At 41.5% G+C, this 19,167-nt stretch overlaps 1 protein-coding gene across 5 annotated transcripts in view; it reads left to right on the forward strand.

Moving 5' to 3' along the window:
• The window catches only part of LOC121282291 (complement component receptor 1-like protein), an 81,743-nt gene that overhangs the window by 15,998 nt on the left and 46,578 nt on the right, over nt 1-19,167 (forward strand). For 4 of the 5 annotated variants that reach the window (XM_041195936.1, XM_041195938.1, XM_041195940.1 and 1 more), the window contains exons 6-9: nt 4,079-4,270; nt 7,469-7,565; nt 9,652-9,725; nt 10,803-10,985. In XM_041195936.1, the coding sequence (XP_041051870.1) occupies nt 4,079-4,270; nt 7,469-7,565; nt 9,652-9,725; nt 10,803-10,985 (546 nt within the window). The remainder of the gene's footprint in view (nt 1-4,078; nt 4,271-7,468; nt 7,566-9,651; nt 9,726-10,802; nt 10,986-19,167) is intronic. The other variant, XM_041195937.1, reaches the window with a different exon arrangement.

Here is a 19,167-nt window from a genome sequence, read left to right on the forward strand (position 1 = left end):
TTCCCTTTCTTTACAAGTTTCTTGGTGTTCCTTTGTTGGATTCTAAATTGCTCCCAATCGTTGGGTTTAGCACTTCTGGCAACCTTATGAGCCACTTCCTTTGATCTAATGCAATCTTTAAATTCTTTTGTTTGCCATGGTTGATTCACGTTTCTTGTTTGGGTTTTTGTATATGAGAGGAATATATATTTCTTGTAAACCATGTAATACTTCGCTAAATACGAGCCATTGCCTGTCTCCTGTCAAATTTTAATGTATTGTCCCAATCCACCATAGCCAATTTGTCCCTCATACCTTCAAAATTTCCTTTGTTCAGACTTAAGACTCTAGTTTCAGAATGAACTATATCACTTTCAAACTTAATGTGAAATTAATGTGAAATTACTGACTTAATATGGTCAGTATTTCCTAAAGGCTCCATTACAGCAAAATTATTAATTAGCCCTTTCTCCATTACATAATCTAACACTGCCTGTTTCCTCAGTTTATTTTTCAATGTAATGTTTCAGAAACTCATCCCTTGTGCAATCCTGGAATTAATCCTCCATAGCATTAATTGTCAAATAGGTTTACCCAACCTATGTAAATTGAAGTGACTCATTATGATTGTATTACTCATGTTACCTGTAGCTCTTCCTGATTCATACTGTGCCCAATGTTGCAACTACAGTTGGGCCTATAAACAGCTCCCATCAATGTTTCCCCTTGCTGTTTCTTCCCCCTTTATGATTCTTAACTCCATCCAAATCGATATTACATCTTGATGCTTTGATCTAAGAAGCTGTTTCACTAATATACTGATATCGTCCTTATTAACAACGCTACATCAACTCCTTTTTCCTTTTTGCCTATTCTTCCGAAATGAGGAATATCCTTGAATATTCACTTCTGTCATCCTGTAACTGAGTCTCTCTCATGGCAATTAAATGATGCACATTTCCCTCATTTCTGGCTTGTTTCGAATGCCGAGTTTATTGAGTGCCTTTAACTTTGTCTTTTTAACATTATTTTACATTCTAATCCTATTTGCTGCTTGCCTTCACTTCTATGCTTTTTAGTTTTGCTTATTACTTTTCTACTTTGTCTGACCCGTTTTGCTTCTGTCCAATCTGAGCTCCCTCCTGGGCTCCCATCTACCTGCCATTGTACTTTAAACCCTCCCCAACAGCACTAGCAGATCTCCCTGTGAAGATGTTGGTCCCAGACTTGCAAAGGTGCAGCATGTCCATGTTGTACAGGTCCCCAATGCTCAGAAATCTGATGCCCTCTCTCCTACACAATTCTCCAGTCATGTGTTCAATCGCTCAATCCTCTTTTTCCTATCCTCACTAGCACGTGGCACTGGGAGTAATCCTGAGATTACTGCTTTTGATCTCCTTTTTAATTTCTTAACTCCCAGAAATCTGCTTTCAGGACCTCATCCTCCCTTCCTACTATGTCATTGGTACCAATGTGCACCATGACCTCTGGCTGTTCATCTTCCACCAGTAGAAGGTTCTGCAGTCATCCTGTGACTCCTTGACCCTGACCCCAGGGAGGCAATATACCATTCTGGTGTCATGTCTACAGCAACAGATATGAAGCCTGTTCCCCTAACCAGCAAATTCACTTTCACTATTGCTCTTCCGCTCCCGTTATAAATTGGGAATAAATTAATATACTGAAGACTACGAAGCCTACTTCGTAGTATCTGAAACAGGGTTCTTCAGCTTTGACTTCTTGTTTTTAAAACAAGAAATCTTGTGGTATAGTTCCAGTCAGATCTCTTTTTAAATGAAAAATATTTTTTAAAGTGTAGACATTGGAGTTACCTGGACCAATGATGCAGCAATCCATCAGTACTGCGCTGGTGTGTGAGTTGAGCTGTGCAGTTCCAGAATGAAATGTTAGTAAATGCTTGATTGTCACTCCCAAGGAACAGCCAACGGTTAAAGCTCACAGTTTGCATCTCGCTGCCATTACCATAAACTTTTCTCAAAGAACCCTCTGCTTGTAGTAAATGAAATACAGTTGACATCACTGTATATTCTAGTTTGAATGAAATGTTGAAGAAACATTGGCCAAGATTTCCCGGTCTGCGAGTGGGGCCCACTCTCCGACGCATAAAATGCGTTGGGCGGAACTCCCGACGTCACCCCGCCCCACTTCAATTTTCAGATAGGTGGGGTCCCAGCAGAATCAGCTGTGCGCCCGCCGACCTGTCAATGGCCAATTGAGGCTATTGACAAACTCATTAAAGTCATTTGTAGACGTGACCGTCCATCCTTCAGGTTGGTGGGCAGGCCGGTAGCCCTGGAAGCATGAGAAAGTATGAAAACTCATCCACGGGTGGGACGAGATTTCATGTAGGTTTTTAAAAATGTAATAACAGTGTCTTTGAAAGTGAAGGACAGGTCCCAACTCATGTGACAGTGTCACATGAGGGGACATGTCAGGGAAATTTATTTTTTTCTATTTTTAAGATTTTTTAGTGTGGTACCGATCTTCCTGAGGCAGCACTTAGCCTCAAGGAGATGAGTGCTCTCTTTCGTGCTTGATTGGCCTGCCCATGTAAAATGGCAGCACAGATCAGAGGTATGCCTCCGTGCCCGCTCCTAAGCTCTCTTTCCCCCCCCACCCGCAACAGTGGGGAAACTCTGCCCATTGCTGTACCTCTCCATTTTCCTCAATCTCTGACTAGCGATGCTGTCAATCTGTCTGACATGAAGTTGTGGATGAGTGAAATTTTCCAACAATTGAACATCAGGGAGACTAGAGCTATTGTTGCTGTTGACCGCAACGAACTCTACTTTTGCCACGGATTCCTCCCTTCCAATCGGACTGAATCAGATTCTGTGCAGCCTTGATATTGTGTTTGATGCATTATGTTCCAAAGCCCACATCTGAGCCATTGCCAAGACTACGTCCTACCTCTGCCCTACCGCCCTTTTTTTTTACTTCCCCCACTTCCCCCCTCAACCCTATCGATGCTTTTCTCACTATGGACACCTTTTACACTTAATTTCTCCAGTCTTCCTTGTTGGCAACTCATTTGCTTTGTCTGCAAATTGTGACTCGCTCACATCCTACCCTGGATAAGATTTGCCTCCCAGGTGAAAATTAGGATAAAGAAAGACACTTGCTTTCTTTCTTTGTTAACACTTGGAGGGTAATAGCTGTCCCCTGAGAGAGCAAATGTTAGGTGGAAGCTGGCCAGGGCTAAATTTGCCAGTACTCTGTCTTATGTTTGGGATGCTGCTAGTGTATGTTGATCCGGAAGAGAACAACTAAAAGCATGGGATCATTCCTTAAGTGTCCAATGGAGCATGTCTCCTGGCCTCCTAAAAAAATTTTTTTTTTTTCGTCCTTGAAACTTTCCTGTTTGGTCACTTCTAGCCCCAAAGGACCTTCTCGCAACTGTACCTGCCAAGAGTACCACACTAGATTTCTGGCTCAGATTGCCAGTTAAATATGCAGTCAGTTCCTGATAGAATTGGGATAAATCTCAGAAACTGGCAAGGCAGTTGTAGAAAAGTGTCTTTTTCCACCTGTGCAAAAGACCAAGTTAAATTAAATGACCAAATGAACTGAGCTCTGCATCTGAGCAAGCCTGCAGGGCAATTTTAATTGCTGTACACCTGGATTCCATCTTGTATGTAGGATTAAAATTCCCCATTCTGTTTCTCTCTCTTTCCCTGGCTCAGTTCCTGGGAAACTATCTTCTGCAAATCATCTTTTCACTTTATTCTAAATGAGTAATTCGGTGTGCACAGGAAGTTTTTAAATTTGTTTTTGAGTGCTTGTATTGGACATTGCCACCATCATTTGTATTTCATACTTGTTTTGGTCCTTGAGAATCGTAAATTTGGACTCATTTATAGAAGGGAATGCCATTATGAAGAAGGAAGGGGGCTAAGAAAAAAATCAGTGGATTTGACACTGGTCAGAAAATCAAAATGCAAGTTTAAAAGATCAAATGCTAGTATTAGACTGAAAGACGTGAGGTCGTTTAGATTTGGAGATATCTTCCACATGTGACCTTGATGTACTGGAAGAGAGATTTGTTAGAACTATGAACTTGATGTTTTTTTTTTTAAAGGTGAATGTGGCAGGCCTCCAACATTGGAAAATGGCACTCCAGATGATAAATTTATTCCTCTGACCACCTTTCCTGTGGGTACTAAAGTTAGTTACAGATGTTACCGAGGTTACGTGTTTAAGGAAGGGGGTTCAAGACTTGTTACCTGCATGGCAGGTTCAACTTGGTCACCATTGCAGGCTGTTTGTGAACGTAAGTAATGAGCAATTTTATTTCCCTTCTTCCCTTGCCCTCACTTTTTTTTCCCTTGATCAGTTTTCTCTCAAAGGAAATGACTTGTGCTGGAGTTCATTTCTCTAGAGACAAGCAATTTTTTGGTACTAAGCCAAGTGACCATTCTTGTATGTGAGTCTGAGTGCCTCAAATGTAGGCGGCACCATAGTTTGGCTTGAATCATTTCTAACCCAATATGCAATAAAAATCTCAACAAGGATCACTGGATATTGATCAGTAATGGGACCCACTTGTGTTCTACCCTGGGTGCTAATGACACCAGAGTATTGGACGCTGTTATTTGAAAACCAAGTCTTTTGTACGTCTTATGTTTGCACGCTATCAATGAGTAATCAAACAAAAAGCCTGTTAACAATTGAAAGTGGATATATATTTTTGGATGTCTTTGCCATCATGAAATTGCTGATTATTCCATGATAGGTCATTTCTTTAGTCACCAAGAAGGGTGTTAATGGTCCTTTAGGTAAATTTGTGCTCCTCCTGTTCCTCGCCTGTCTTCCCTTTCTTTATTACCCTATTAAAATCCAACCATATCCAGATGTACGTCAATAGTATATTTCTCGCTGAACTGGCTATATTAGAATCTGTTGTCATTTGTTAATCAAGGTTAAGCAGCAGTGAGGTGAAATGATTAATTTTCTTTTTTGTTGCTTCTGAAATTGGAACAGAAGCTAGGTTAATTACTGAGTATCAGAAATAGGGGGCAGGAGTTTAACTTTGGGGGGTGGGGCCCACTCATCGACACGTAAGATGTCGCAGGATGACGTCGGGCAGATCTCCCGACATCACCGCACCCCATTTAAATTTTCAGGAAGGCGGGGGTTCAGCAAAATCAGCTGCGCGACCACCAACCTGTCAATGGCCAATTGAGGCCGATGACAGGATCAATTAAGCAATTAAAGGACCTGCACGTCCAACCTTAAGGTTGGCGGGCAGGCCAGGATCCCCAGCGGCAACTGGAAAAACAGCAGTATGAGGTTTCTGTAGGGTTTTAAAAATGTTAATAAAGTTGTTATGGAAATTATGAACATGTCACAACTCATGTCACATGAAGGGGACATGTAAGGGAATATTCTTCTATATTTTTAATATTGTTGAAAGTAGAGGCAGCATTTTGACTCACTCATCTCCCTGAGGCTATGATTCATGTTCAGCTTTCACAGCAGGATACAAGCAAATAACCTAGAGTTGCACTTCAACCTGAAACATTGGGCAGAATTTTGCTGTCGGCGAGCAGGGGGTGGGGCCCGCTCGCTGAGGCGTAAAATGACACGGGATGACGTTGGGTGGAACCTCCAACATCATCCTGCCCCATTTAAATTTTCAGGAAGGCGGGCCCGCAGCAAAATCAGCAGCGGGCCTGCTCGTCTGTCAATGGCCAATTGAGGCCATTGACAGGATTATTTATATAATTAAGGTACCTGCCTGTCTAACGTTAAGGTTGGTGGGTCGGCCAGGATCCCCGGCGGCAAATAGAGAAAACACAAAACCTCATCCAGCGGCAGGATGAAGTTTCATGCAGGGTTTTAAACAGTTTAATAAAGTTATTATGCAAATTATGAACATTTTCGATCACATGTGACATTGTCACATGAGGGAGGGGCGTTCGGGAATTTTTTTTAAATTTTTAATATTATTCAACGTGGAAGCGACTTAGCATCAGGGAGATGTGCGTTCTTTTGTGCGCATGCGCGAAAGAGCGCACTCTCGCTTTTGGGGAATCCCCCGTTGCCCACACAAGAAGCACACAGCGCTTCCCGCTGGACATCACACTGGGCGTGTGTTAATTGGCCCGTCCACATAAAATGGCGGCGGGGCCTTTTCTCCATCGGGAATCGTCTCCCCGCCCACCGGAGATTGGGTCGGGCCCGCCCGCCCGACTGGCAGAAAATTCTGCCCATTAAGTTTGTTTTTCTCGTCACGTGTGCTGTCAGACCTGTTCAATGTTTCTAATAGTTTCTTCATAGTGTCTTAAGACTTCGACTGAGTGTAGAGAATGTGAAGCACTTATCAACATGTACACCTGGGTGTGGCCAGCTCTCAAATACTGCAACAGTCACTGAAAAATTGTGATTTGCATAGTCAACCCTAATCATGGTGCAATATGGGTGTTATGATTGCTCCTGGAGATGACCTCCACATGGCAGGTTTATGCTGTGCTGTTAAGAATTGGCAAGAGTGTGAGCCAGTTAATTCACCCAGTTGTTCATGGGTGAAGCAAAAGCAGAGCAGCCTGTGTAAGTGGGAAAGATACTCGTGCCTGAACAAGCCTGCCATTGGGCTGTGATGGAGATCTGACTGATGCACAGTTCTTGTTGTTGGTCCTAAAGATATATGCAACCTCTCACTCTGTGGTGAATTGTAGACCAGAAATGCTGAACAGGGCCGTGGATGGCTTTGTTGACTGAGTTAATGTTTCATATTCACCTTTCACAGCAGGATGCAAGCAAATAACCTAGGGTTGCACTTGAACCTGAAACATTACATTTGTTTCTCTCACCACAGGTGCTGCCAGACCTGTTCAGTGTTTCCAATAGTTTGTTTTCATGTTGAAATTGTTTTTGTCAGTGTCCAGGCCAACATATTTCCTTTATTATAAATTGATTAATGAGTCACTCACCTCACTGCTGCTGTGGGAGCTTTCATTCATTGTGTAGAATGATTACCATATTTACTTAAATAACAGTGACTGCACATCAGAGTACGTCATTGCTCACAAACACCCAAAGTGCTTCACGTGTAAAGTGATGAGATGCTGTCTTAATTTCTTTACGTGTCTTGATCACAAATTTGCCAAGGAAATTGCTGAACTTCTGCACATCTGCGATTTTCTTTATTAATCTGGCCATATTCTACCATGGCCTTAATAGATACAACCATTATTAAAATAAAACAGGATCATTCCATTGAGTTTGGATTGACTGGTAAAACACATTCTTTATGAGATTGCCTCGAGCTTACATTAAAAGCAAAGTCATGACATTATCAAATTTTGTATCATTGGACAGGATCTTTAATTTCCATTGCTGTGAAAACTTGAATATAAATCCTAGAAGAATTGGAGCTAACGCATGCAGTGGTTTTCATAAAGTTAAACTGTGAATTGCATTCAAAACCCATGAGAGAATGTGGTGTATTTTAACATTTTTTTTCTAGCAAGAAGCTGTGACAATCCTGGAGATATTCTCAATGGATATTATAATGCATCAAGTACCACTTTGGGAAGTCGAGTTACTTTTTATTGCAATGCAGGGTAAGTGTCCAGTTTATCAATCACTGAATGAGGTTGTTCACTCTGTTGTAAAAGATTATATTTTGTTCAGATTTTAAGTTGAGGTCAGTCGTGGTAGCTTCCCCAAGAAGGAAACCACTTGCTCAGTTTATTTCTGGTGATTTCCTGTGTTGCCTTTGAATAAATTTTCCTGTTCTATAACTTGGTTGTCTTATCATTTTACATTATGGACAGTTAATGTGCTTATATTTTCACCCAATAACAACTGGATCAAGTGTCCAAATCCCATCAGCTAGATACTGTGACAATTTATTAAAAAGAAATACAGAATCTGAGGGTTCAGAATTGAAACTTGGTGCTTACTTCCTTAAAATATTTGATGCTACTGTTCAACTGAGTTAAGATGCATGAAAACTCTTCCCACGATAAACTTCCAAAATCCGGCATAAGATCATGAGTAATAGGAGGAGTAGCCCATTGAGCCTGCTGTGTCATTTGATAAGATTGTAGCTGATCTGTTTGTAGTGTTAACTCCACTTTCCTGCCTGCCACCATCACCCTTGACTCCCTGGACAATCAGTTGGCCTCAGCTTTGAATATATTCAATGACTCTGTCTCCACTGCTCTCTGGAGCAAAGAATTTCATTGATTGTTGATCAGAAATTCCTCTTCATCTGTCTTAAATGAGATGTCCAAATTTGGAACTCCAACCTTAGTTCTAGATTCCCTTATAAGGGGACACATCCTCCCAGCATCTCCCCTGTCGAGTCCCTTCAGAATCTTCTTTCAATAAGATTACCTCTCATTCTTCTAAATTCCAATGAGTGTAGGTCCAACCTGCTCAACCTTTCCTCCGAAGACAACTGTTTTCATCCAAAGAATCAGCTTAGTGAACCTTCTCTGAACTGCTTGGAATGCGAGTATATCCTTCATAAGTATGGAGACCAAAAGTGTATGCAGTACTCCAGGTGTGGTCTCCCCAGTGCCCTGCACAGATGTGGGAAGACTTCCCCACTTTTATGCTCCATTCCCCTTGCAATCAAGGCCAACATTTCACTTGCCTTCCTAATTGCTTGCTGTACCTGCAGGGTAAGTGATTTTTTTGGGGATTCATGTACAAGGACATCCAGATGCCTCTGTAATTCAGCATTCTGCAGTCTTTCTCACTTTAACATTCGACTTTTCTTTTTACACAAAAGTGGACAACCTCACATTTCCAGTTCATTTGCCAATTTTTTTGCCCAGACAATTAACCTATCACTATTCCTTTGCAGATTTTTTGTATTGTTCTCAAAGGTTTTCCTACTTATCTTGTACCTTCAGCAAATTTAGCTGCAATACACTTTGTCCCTTCATCCAAGTCATTAATATAGGTTGTAAATAGTTGACCCCAGCACTGATCCCTGTGGCACCCCATGGTTACATTTCGCCAACCTGAAAGTGACCCATTTATCCTGAATGTTTCCTGTTAGTTAGCCAATTCTCTGTCTATGCTAAGATATCACCTCCAATGCTATGAGTTATTCTGCAGGAAACTGAGGCACCTTATGCCTTTAGGAAATATAGATACATAACATATACTGACTCTCCTTTACCCTGCTTGTTACATGCTCAAGAACACCTGTCAAACATGATTTCTTTCACAAAACCAGCAACATCAATGCTCATTCATTTAGCACCTGTTGTAATAAAACATTCCCATGGTGCTTCACAGGAGCATTACCAGGCAAAATTTATTGCTGAGCCAAATAAGGAAAGGGGATATTGGGGTAGCTGACAAGGAGTTTGATCAAAGAAGTTGACTGAAAGGTGAAGGGTTTGAGGCAGAAAAGTAGAAGGTTTTGTTGGGGGGTGTGAGGGTGGGGTGTTGTGCTTGGGACGTAGGCTGCTGATGGTCTAGCTGGAGTTCTGTAGTAACCATGCAAGTTATTTTGCTTTTCGCTCTGCTCCACTGCTAATCAATTAGCATGTTATTTATCATTATAGATCTTAATCCATATAACCTTCAGAACAGGTGATGTGATCAGAAGAAATTGGTTTCATTTTTGATATTGGGTAATTTTTTTATATTACTGCAGCAGTTTTTTGATTTCTTTTTCTTTTCCAGATATAAGATGGTTGGTAGGGACTACCGGATATGTACAGCTGATGGTTGGGATGGCCAGGTTCCAACGTGTGAACGTAAGTTCGGACTTCTAAATGGCACAGAATGGTTGCCTTGGTTTTTTTCTGTGCCCAAGGATTGAACTATGCTACAGCAATATAATTAATACTTTGATTTTTCACATTTCATTCTTAACCTGAAGAAACAACCATTCAATTAATCAAGCTAGTACCTTAACTGTTATTCAGTCTCTGCTATCACATGGACTCTGCTTCCTTATTAATCTCTTCTCAAGAGCAGTCTTTCAAGGGTCATTGAATACCACAGTGATTATTGGCTGGAGTGGAACAAGAAGCAAAGTATTAGAAATACTGTGTAAGCAAGAGTTTTGTAGTAACCTTTTGGCAACTACTGAATTATACCTCTTGAATTTAGAAGCTACACAAAGGAAACCAAACCTGATGCATTTTGATGTAGGAAACGTATCACCTGGATTCGGTCATATACCTTTTAACGAGTTCAGGTTGTTTGCATTTGCACAGCTCTGACACCATCCCTGCTATGGAGTAGTGCAGTTACCACTGTAAATTCCAATGAGGAATTTCTTTGACATTCAAGTATCCTATTGTGTCTCAGAAACTAATTTTCTCATGAGCAAAATGTTCAAATTTCACAATTGTCGGGTATTTTGATCAACTCAAATTAGGAGAGAGTGCTGAAAATGGATGGTATGTTATTCAGCACATGAGAGAACTGATGAAGGGCTATGTCTAAAATATTCAGTTGCTTTTAAGCATCAATCTGTCTTGGCTGTTGGTTTAGATTCTCTAATTTGCTGTGGAAAAAGCTTCCATCAAAAAGATTTGTTTTGATCTCCCTCCTTTGCTTTAGCAGAATATAGATGGCTCACATTCAATGATCTCAAATATGAAATGAAATCACATCAATGTAAAAGCTGCTGGAATTCCTTCATAACCCCTGCTGCCACCGCCCCCCCCCCCCCTTCATTTACCAATCTACATAATATTGGTTGTCCAGTTGAGTTATAGGCTAGTGGAAATGAAGTGAAAATACCTATTTGTGGTGGTGAACTGGAATGTTTTGCCACTGAGACATTTGATTTGACAGTCTGACTGAATTTCATTTTTCCCTAGTTGTCACATGTCCCGATCCTCCCTCTATTAGTAATGGGACAGTTTCATCACCATCTGGAGAGTTCTGGACATTTGGAAGTGTAGCAAAGTATCACTGTAATAAGGACTACTCACTGATTGGTGAAGACACCATCACCTGTGGAGCAAATGGAGAATGGGACAAGGATCCACCAAGATGTCAAGGTACAGAACTATTGTTCAGAATTGTCAACTTTCCTGCAGCATTCAGTTGGAGCCAGAGATGTTGCCTATCCAAGTCAGAGTCCTAACTGTCATTGTAGTTTCTAATTCCATCAATGCATGGTACTTCCTGCCCAGTGTACCCCACTGTAGGATAATCTTCTTCTTTCAACACCCCACACAATGCCAGTGGATCAACTATCACCATTGCCCTTTGCACTTCCTACAGATTGTCCGCCCCGTTATGAGCAAGGTCCTTGCCATCCATAATCTTATTGTGCAGGATTGGATTATCATCATGGCCTTGATTGAAAACTAAGGGAGAGGTGATGCAGCTTCCCTGAAGTGTATTCTTCCTAGCTGGCTATACCTTCCACAACTAGTTCCAAGCAGGCCATCCTCCTTGACTTGTCTGCAACCGTTTAACATGGCTAACTATACCACCCCCTTAATACAGCATTTGTTGTCCAGCTGGGTGGGACTGCACTCATGCTGGTTTCATTATTCTGTATTTAATGATAGTTGTAGAATTGCTGCAATGGCTTCCCTTGTCTGTCCTGCACTATTATCTTCGGTACCAGCTCGGGATCTCTCCTTGGTGCCCTCCATTTCTCATCTGCGTGTTGGCCCTCAACTGACTTGTGTTGTTGCTGCTTCCACATGTATGTCGATGACCTGCCATCAACCTTTCTTAAATAAAAGCAAAATACTGCGGATACTGGAAATCTGAAACAAAAACAAAAATACCTGGAAAAACTCAGGAGGTCTGACAGCATCTGCAGGGAGGAATACAGTTGACGTTTCGAGTCCGTAAGATTCTTCATCAGAACTAAGGAAATAGAGAAATGAGGTGAAATATAAGCTGGTTGAGGGGGGTGGGACAGGTAGAGCTGGATAGGGGGCCAATGATAGGTAGAGACAAAGAAGAGATTGCCAAAGATGTCATGGACAAAAGGACAAAAGGATGGTGACGGTGGTGATATTATCTGAGGAATGTGCTAATGGGGACATTAAGGGTAGCAAGCAGGACATGCTAGTGGCAGATGGCCCTCGTGAGGGTGGGGTGGGGGAAGGGATTGAAATGTTTTAAAAGGTGGAGATAAAACAATAGATTGAGATAAATTTAAAAATAGGTGGGAAAAGAAAAATATATCTCTAAAAAAAAATGATAAATCATTGGAAATAGGGGGAACGGAAAGGGAATGGAAGAGAGAGTTCATGATCTGAAATTGTTGAACTGACTATTAAGTCCGGAAGGCTGTAAAGTGCCTAATCAGAAGATGAGGTGCTGTTCCTCCAGTTTGCATTGAGCTTCAGTGGAACATTGCAGCAGGCCAAGGACGGACATGTGGGTATGAGAGCAGGGTGGTGTATTGAAATGGCAAGTGAGAGGGAGGTCTGGGTCATGCTTGTGGACAGACCGAAGGTGTTCCGCAAAGTGGTCACCCAGTCTGCGTTTGGTCTCTCCAATGTAGAGGAGACCGCATTGGGAGCAGCGAATGCAGTCGACAAACCTTTCTTTACCTTTCTTTCAACCTTTCTTAATCTGCCATGCCACCTTTCAAAAATTCTTGCACATATACCCCAATCCCTCTGCTCTTGCACCCTTAGCTGTTTTTACATATTGCCGCTATTAACTTTGTCTGCATTAAATTTCCTTTGCCACACATCCACCCATTCGTCCATCCAGTCTATGTCCTTTTGATGTCTATCACTATTCTCCTGCCACCAGTTCACAATACTTACAAGATTTTTATCATCTGTAAATTTTGAAATTGTGCACTGTACACCCAGATCCAAACCTAAGTCATGGAATATAGACCAAGAAAAGCAGTAGCCCTAATACTGACTCCGGGAGCCCTGGCGCATGTCATCCTGCAGTCTGAAACAACCGTTCACAGTTACCCACTACTTTTTCACTCAGCTTTAACTTTGCTGACAAGCCTGTTCGAAGCGCTTTATCAAATGCTTTTTGGAAACCCATGTACACCAGAATAACCTCATTAGCCTCATCTCTCCTTTAACCTCAAGCACCCTTTTTCTGCTTCATCTCTCCCTCTCTTTCACATTACTTTGCTGTTGGTTGTTTTTGTCTTTTTCTTCCCCCCTTGTGGGAATGTACCTTTACTGTAGCCAAACTATATCACCTCTTTAAATGCAGCCTATAGATATTGGGCAGGAAACCTGTTTCGCTGACACCTCACTCCCCCGACATGTGTCTGAGGCTGAATCAGCCTATTAACAATGTAGGTGTGATATTTGACCCCGAAGTGAACTTCCAGCCCCATGTCGTCATAATCACAACAGCTTGGTTGCACCTCCTTCACCCAAATATGGCCCCTGCTCATTTTCTTAATCATGTCTTTGTTACCCCTGGAGCTGACTGCCAGCAGCCATGCCTCTGGTAGCACTAGCATTCTAGCCAGAAGAATGCAGGATCGAGTCCCACTTCAGGACTTGAAGCACAAAAACAAAGGCTGGTAGTGGTGCACTGCCGCAGGCACCATCATTTGGAACGATGTTAAATAGAATCCATGTCTGCCCCTGTATCTACTTCACCAATGTTGACTACTTAAGTCAGTATTAAAATCCTGATAAACCTGTTGTCTGATTGGGTGCATCTTCAGATCTTAGTAAAGTTTTAAAAAAAGTACTTTTGCAATATTATAAAATGTACCTAGTTAGGCTTCCTTGTGCTCAGAAGATCCAGCTTAATTTTTAAAGCCTCCTTAGTCCTGCAAACAAGCTTAATTAGCAGAAATTGCCAATGGTAAGTAATTTTACCCATTTCCCATTTGGTGTATAGGGCCAACTTTGAGCGTGATGTTTAGCTTTTCTAAACTAGCACACAATTTGTGCTTGGAATTCCCAATCTTGTGCATTGTTTATGTTGATTTTTGGGCAAATTGTACTAGGTGTATTCAGTGCAATCAAGTAGAAGCTTCAAGCCTGGATCTATTCTGAAGTGGGGATAAATTTGATACAGGCAATTATAGATCCAATAGTGGGCAGAATGTAGATTAGGTTATTGCTATGTAAGTGCTAAGAGACTGTCATCATAGGCTTAGAATGTGGAACGTTTGCTTTACAAACTTCTTTGACTTTTGGAGCTGATTGCAAAAAAACCCAAAATGGAAAATGGAATTCTCTGTCTATTTGGATCTGCAGAAAACATCTGAGAAGGAATGGTGCTTGTGTAGTACCAGTGTTGTGAATATATCTAGTTCATAGTTCACGTGTTTTCGAATATAAACTGTAATTCCGAAAGCTAAAAGTGAACTGAAAATGGGGTAAATGCAATTCAAGCAAGCTTGGAGCTTATTGCATTGAATGTTGTGGCTTAAGAGGTTAACAGCTATAAATGCAAGGTAATTAAAATGCTGGGTTTTAGAAATGGGAACAAAGGAGCAAGAGTAGACCATTTGGCCTTTCGAGCCTGCTCCACCATTCAATTAAATCATGGCTGATCATCTACCTCCAACATCACTCCCCCACCCCTTCCCCATAACCCTTAATGTCATTAGTATCTAGAAATCTATCGATTTGTATCTTGAACATGCTCAGTGATTGAGCTTCCACAGCCCTGTAGGGTAGAGAATTCCAATGATTCACCAAGTGAAAAAATTCCACATTGCTCTCTTAAATGGGCTGTCCCTTATTCTGAAACTCTGTCCCTTGGTTCAAAACTCTGAAACCAGGAGAAACATCCTATCTGCATCTACCCTGTCACACACTAAGAAATTTGTAAATTTCAGTGAGCTCACCTTTCGTTCTTTGAAATGTTAGAATATGGGCCCAGTTTCCTCAATTTCTCCTCATGAGCCAACCCTGCCGTCCCAGAGATAAGTGTGGTGAGCCTCTGTTGCACTTCCTCTTTGACAAGTATATTCCACCTTGGATCAGGAGATCAAAACTATACACAGTGCATTCTCACCAAGACTCTATACAATTGCAGCAAGACATCCTTACCCCTGTACTCAAATTCCCTTAAATGAAGGCCAACATATCATTTGCCTTCCTTATTGCTTGCTGCGCCTGCTAGCGAGCTTTTTAGTGACTCATGAACAAGGACAGCGCTCTTCCCAAACCCTGTCCATTTCAGAAATACTCTGCCTTCCTGCTTTTTTTCAACCAAGTGGATGCCTTCACACTTGTTAACATTATATTCCACCTGCCATGTTCTTGCCCACTCACTTAAGCCTGTCTAAGTCCCCTTGAAGCCTCCTTGCATCCTCCTCACAACATACATTCCGACCTAGTTTTGTCATCAGCAAATTTGGAAATATTACAATTGGCCCCCACATGCAAATCATTGATCTAGATTGTGAACAGCTGTGGTCTGAGCACTGACCCTTGTGGTACCCCATTGGTAACAGGCCGCCATCCTGAGACCGATTTGTATATTCCTACTGTTTTCTGTCTGTTAACCAGTTCGGTATATTACCCCCAATGATCTAATTATGTTTACTAACCTGTGTGGGAGCTTATCAAAAGCTGCCTGAAAATCCAAATACACCATTTTCACTGGTTCTCCTTTTATCTATGGTACAAGTAACATCTTCCCAAAAATTCCAACAGGTTTATCAAACATGATTTCTTTTTCATAAATCCATATGACTCTGCCTAGTTATCTCATCCTTTATAATGGAGTCTTAACATTTTCCCTACTACTGACAGTCAAACTAACAGGTATGTAGTTCCCTCTCTTTCTCTCTCCCTCCGTTCTTAAATTGGGAGGTTACATTTGCTTCTTTCCACTCTGAAGGAACCTTTCCAGAATCTATAGAATTTTGAAAAGTAACCACCAATGCTTCCACTATTTCTATAACCACCTCCTTCAGCACTCTGGGATGTAGCTCATCAAGTCCAGGGGATTTATTTACCTTCAATCCAATTAATTTTGAGTACTACATCTTTACTGAGACAAATTTCTTTCAGTTCATCATTATCACAAGTCCTTCGGTTCCTCATATTTCTGTGAAATTTTCTGTATCTTCCTTTGTGAAGACAGACACAAGGGTGGAATTTTATGGCCCCTCCCGCTGGCAGCATTTTCCAGTCCTGCCAAAGTCCATGGACTTTTGAGCAGCTCACTGCTTTTTCTGGCCCTGCTTCCACCATGACAGGGCCGTAAATATCCACCCAAAGCGATTGTTTAGTTTAGTTTCTCTGATATTTCCCTATTCCCAATTATAAATTCTCTTTTTCTCATAACTAAAGAAGCTTTTACTATAAGCCTTTTGTTTTTCACTAGCATTCATTCATATTCTCTTTTCCCTTTCTTTACAAGTTTCTTGGTGTTCCTTTGTTGGATTCTAAATTGCTCCCAATCGTTGGGTTTAGCACTTCTGGCAACCTTATGAGCCACTTCCTTTGATCTAATGCAATCTTTAAATTCTTTTGTTTGCCATGGTTGATTCACGTTTCTTGTTTGGGTTTTTGTATATGAGAGGAATATATATTTCTTGTAAACCATGTAATACTTCGCTAAATACGAGCCATTGCCTGTCTCCTGTCAAATTTTAATGTATTGTCCCAATCCACCATAGCCAATTTGTCCCTCATACCTTCAAAATTTCCTTTGTTCAGACTTAAGACTCTAGTTTCAGAATGAACTATATCACTTTCAAACTTAATGTGAAATTACTGACTTAATATGGTCAGTATTTCCTAAAGGCTCCATTACAGCAAAATTATTAATTAGCCCTTTCTCCATTACATAATCTAACACTGCCTGTTTCCTCAGTTTATTTTTCAATGTAATGTTTCAGAAACTCATCCCTTGTGCAATCCTGGAATTAATCCTCCATAGCATTAATTGTCAAATAGGTTTACCCAACCTATGTAAATTGAAGTGACTCATTATGATTGTATTACTCATGTTACCTGTAGCTCTTCCTGATTCATACTGTGCCCAATGTTGCAACTACAGTTGGGCCTATAAACAGCTCCCATCAATGTTTCCCCTTGCTGTTTCTTCCCCCTTTATGATTCTTAACTCCATCCAAATCGATATTACATCTTGATGCTTTGATCTAAGAAGCTGTTTCACTAATATACTGATATCGTCCTTATTAACAACGCTACATCAACTCCTTTTTCCTTTTTGCCTATTCTTCCGAAATGAGGAATATCCTTGAATATTCACTTCTGTCATCCTGTAACTGAGTCTCTCTCATGGCAATTAAATGATGCACATTTCCCTCATTTCTGGCTTGTTTCGAATGCCGAGTTTATTGAGTGCCTTTAACTTTGTCTTTTTAACATTATTTTACATTCTAATCCTATTTGCTGCTTGCCTTCACTTCTATGCTTTTTAGTTTTGCTTATTACTTTTCTACTTTGTCTGACCCGTTTTGCTTCTGTCCAATCTGAGCTCCCTCCTGGGCTCCCATCTACCTGCCATTGTACTTTAAACCCTCCCCAACAGCACTAGCAGATCTCCCTGTGAAGATGTTGGTCCCAGACTTGCAAAGGTGCAGCATGTCCATGTTGTACAGGTCCCCAATGCTCAGAAATCTGATGCCCTCTCTCCTACACAATTCTCCAGTCATGTGTTCAATCGCTCAATCCTCTTTTTCCTATCCTCACTAGCACGTGGCACTGGGAGTAATCCTGAGATTACTGCTTTTGATCTCCTTTTTAATTTCTTAACTCCCAGAAATCTGCTTTCAGGACCTCATCCTCCCTTCCTACTATGTCATTGGTACCAATGTGCACCATGACCTCTGGCTGTTCATCTTCCACCAGTAGAAGGTTCTGCAGTCATCCTGTGACTCCTTGACCCTGACCCCAGGGAGGCAATATACCATTCTGGTGTCATGTCTACAGCAACAGATATGAAGCCTGTTCCCCTAACCAGCAAATTCACTTTCACTATTGCTCTTCCGCTCCCGTTATAAATTGGGAATAAATTAATATACTGAAGACTACGAAGCCTACTTCGTAGTATCTGAAACAGGGTTCTTCAGCTTTGACTTCTTGTTTTTAAAACAAGAAATCTTGTGGTATAGTTCCAGTCAGATCTCTTTTTAAATGAAAAATATTTTTTAAAGTGTAGACATTGGAGTTACCTGGACCAATGATGCAGCAATCCATCAGTACTGCGCTGGTGTGTGAGTTGAGCTGTGCAGTTCCAGAATGAAATGTTAGTAAATGCTTGATTGTCACTCCCAAGGAACAGCCAACGGTTAAAGCTCACAGTTTGCATCTCGCTGCCATTACCATAAACTTTTCTCAAAGAACCCTCTGCTTGTAGTAAATGAAATACAGTTGACATCACTGTATATTCTAGTTTGAATGAAATGTTGAAGAAACATTGGCCAAGATTTCCCGGTCTGCGAGTGGGGCCCACTCTCCGACGCATAAAATGCGTTGGGCGGAACTCCCGACGTCACCCCGCCCCACTTCAATTTTCAGATAGGTGGGGTCCCAGCAGAATCAGCTGTGCGCCCGCCGACCTGTCAATGGCCAATTGAGGCTATTGACAAACTCATTAAAGTCATTTGTAGACGTGACCGTCCATCCTTCAGGTTGGTGGGCAGGCCGGTAGCCCTGGAAGCATGAGAAAGTATGAAAACTCATCCACGGGTGGGACGAGATTTCATGTAGGTTTTTAAAAATGTAATAACAGTGTCTTTGAAAGTGAAGGACAGGTCCCAACTCATGTGACAGTGTCACATGAGGGGACATGTCAGGGAAATTTATTTTTTTCTATTTTTAAGATTTTTTAGTGTGGTACCGATCTTCCTGAGGCAGCACTTAGCCTCAAGGAGATGAGTGCTCTCTTTCGTGCTTGATTGGCCTGCCCATGTAAAATGGCAGCACAGATCAGAGGTATGCCTCCGTGCCCGCTCCTAAGCTCTCTTTCCCCCCCCACCCGCAACAGTGGGGAAACTCTGCCCATTGCTGTACCTCTCCATTTTCCTCAATCTCTGACTAGCGATGCTGTCAATCTGTCTGACATGAAGTTGTGGATGAGTGAAATTTTCCAACAATTGAACATCAGGGAGACTAGAGCTATTGTTGCTGTTGACCGCAACGAACTCTACTTTTGCCACGGATTCCTCCCTTCCAATCGGACTGAATCAGATTCTGTGCAGCCTTGATATTGTGTTTGATGCATTATGTTCCAAAGCCCACATCTGAGCCATTGCCAAGACTACGTCCTACCTCTGCCCTACCG

Source organism: Carcharodon carcharias, chromosome 9 (genome assembly GCF_017639515.1).
Source record: "Carcharodon carcharias isolate sCarCar2 chromosome 9, sCarCar2.pri, whole genome shotgun sequence".
Lineage (NCBI taxonomy): Eukaryota > Metazoa > Chordata > Chondrichthyes > Lamniformes > Lamnidae > Carcharodon > Carcharodon carcharias.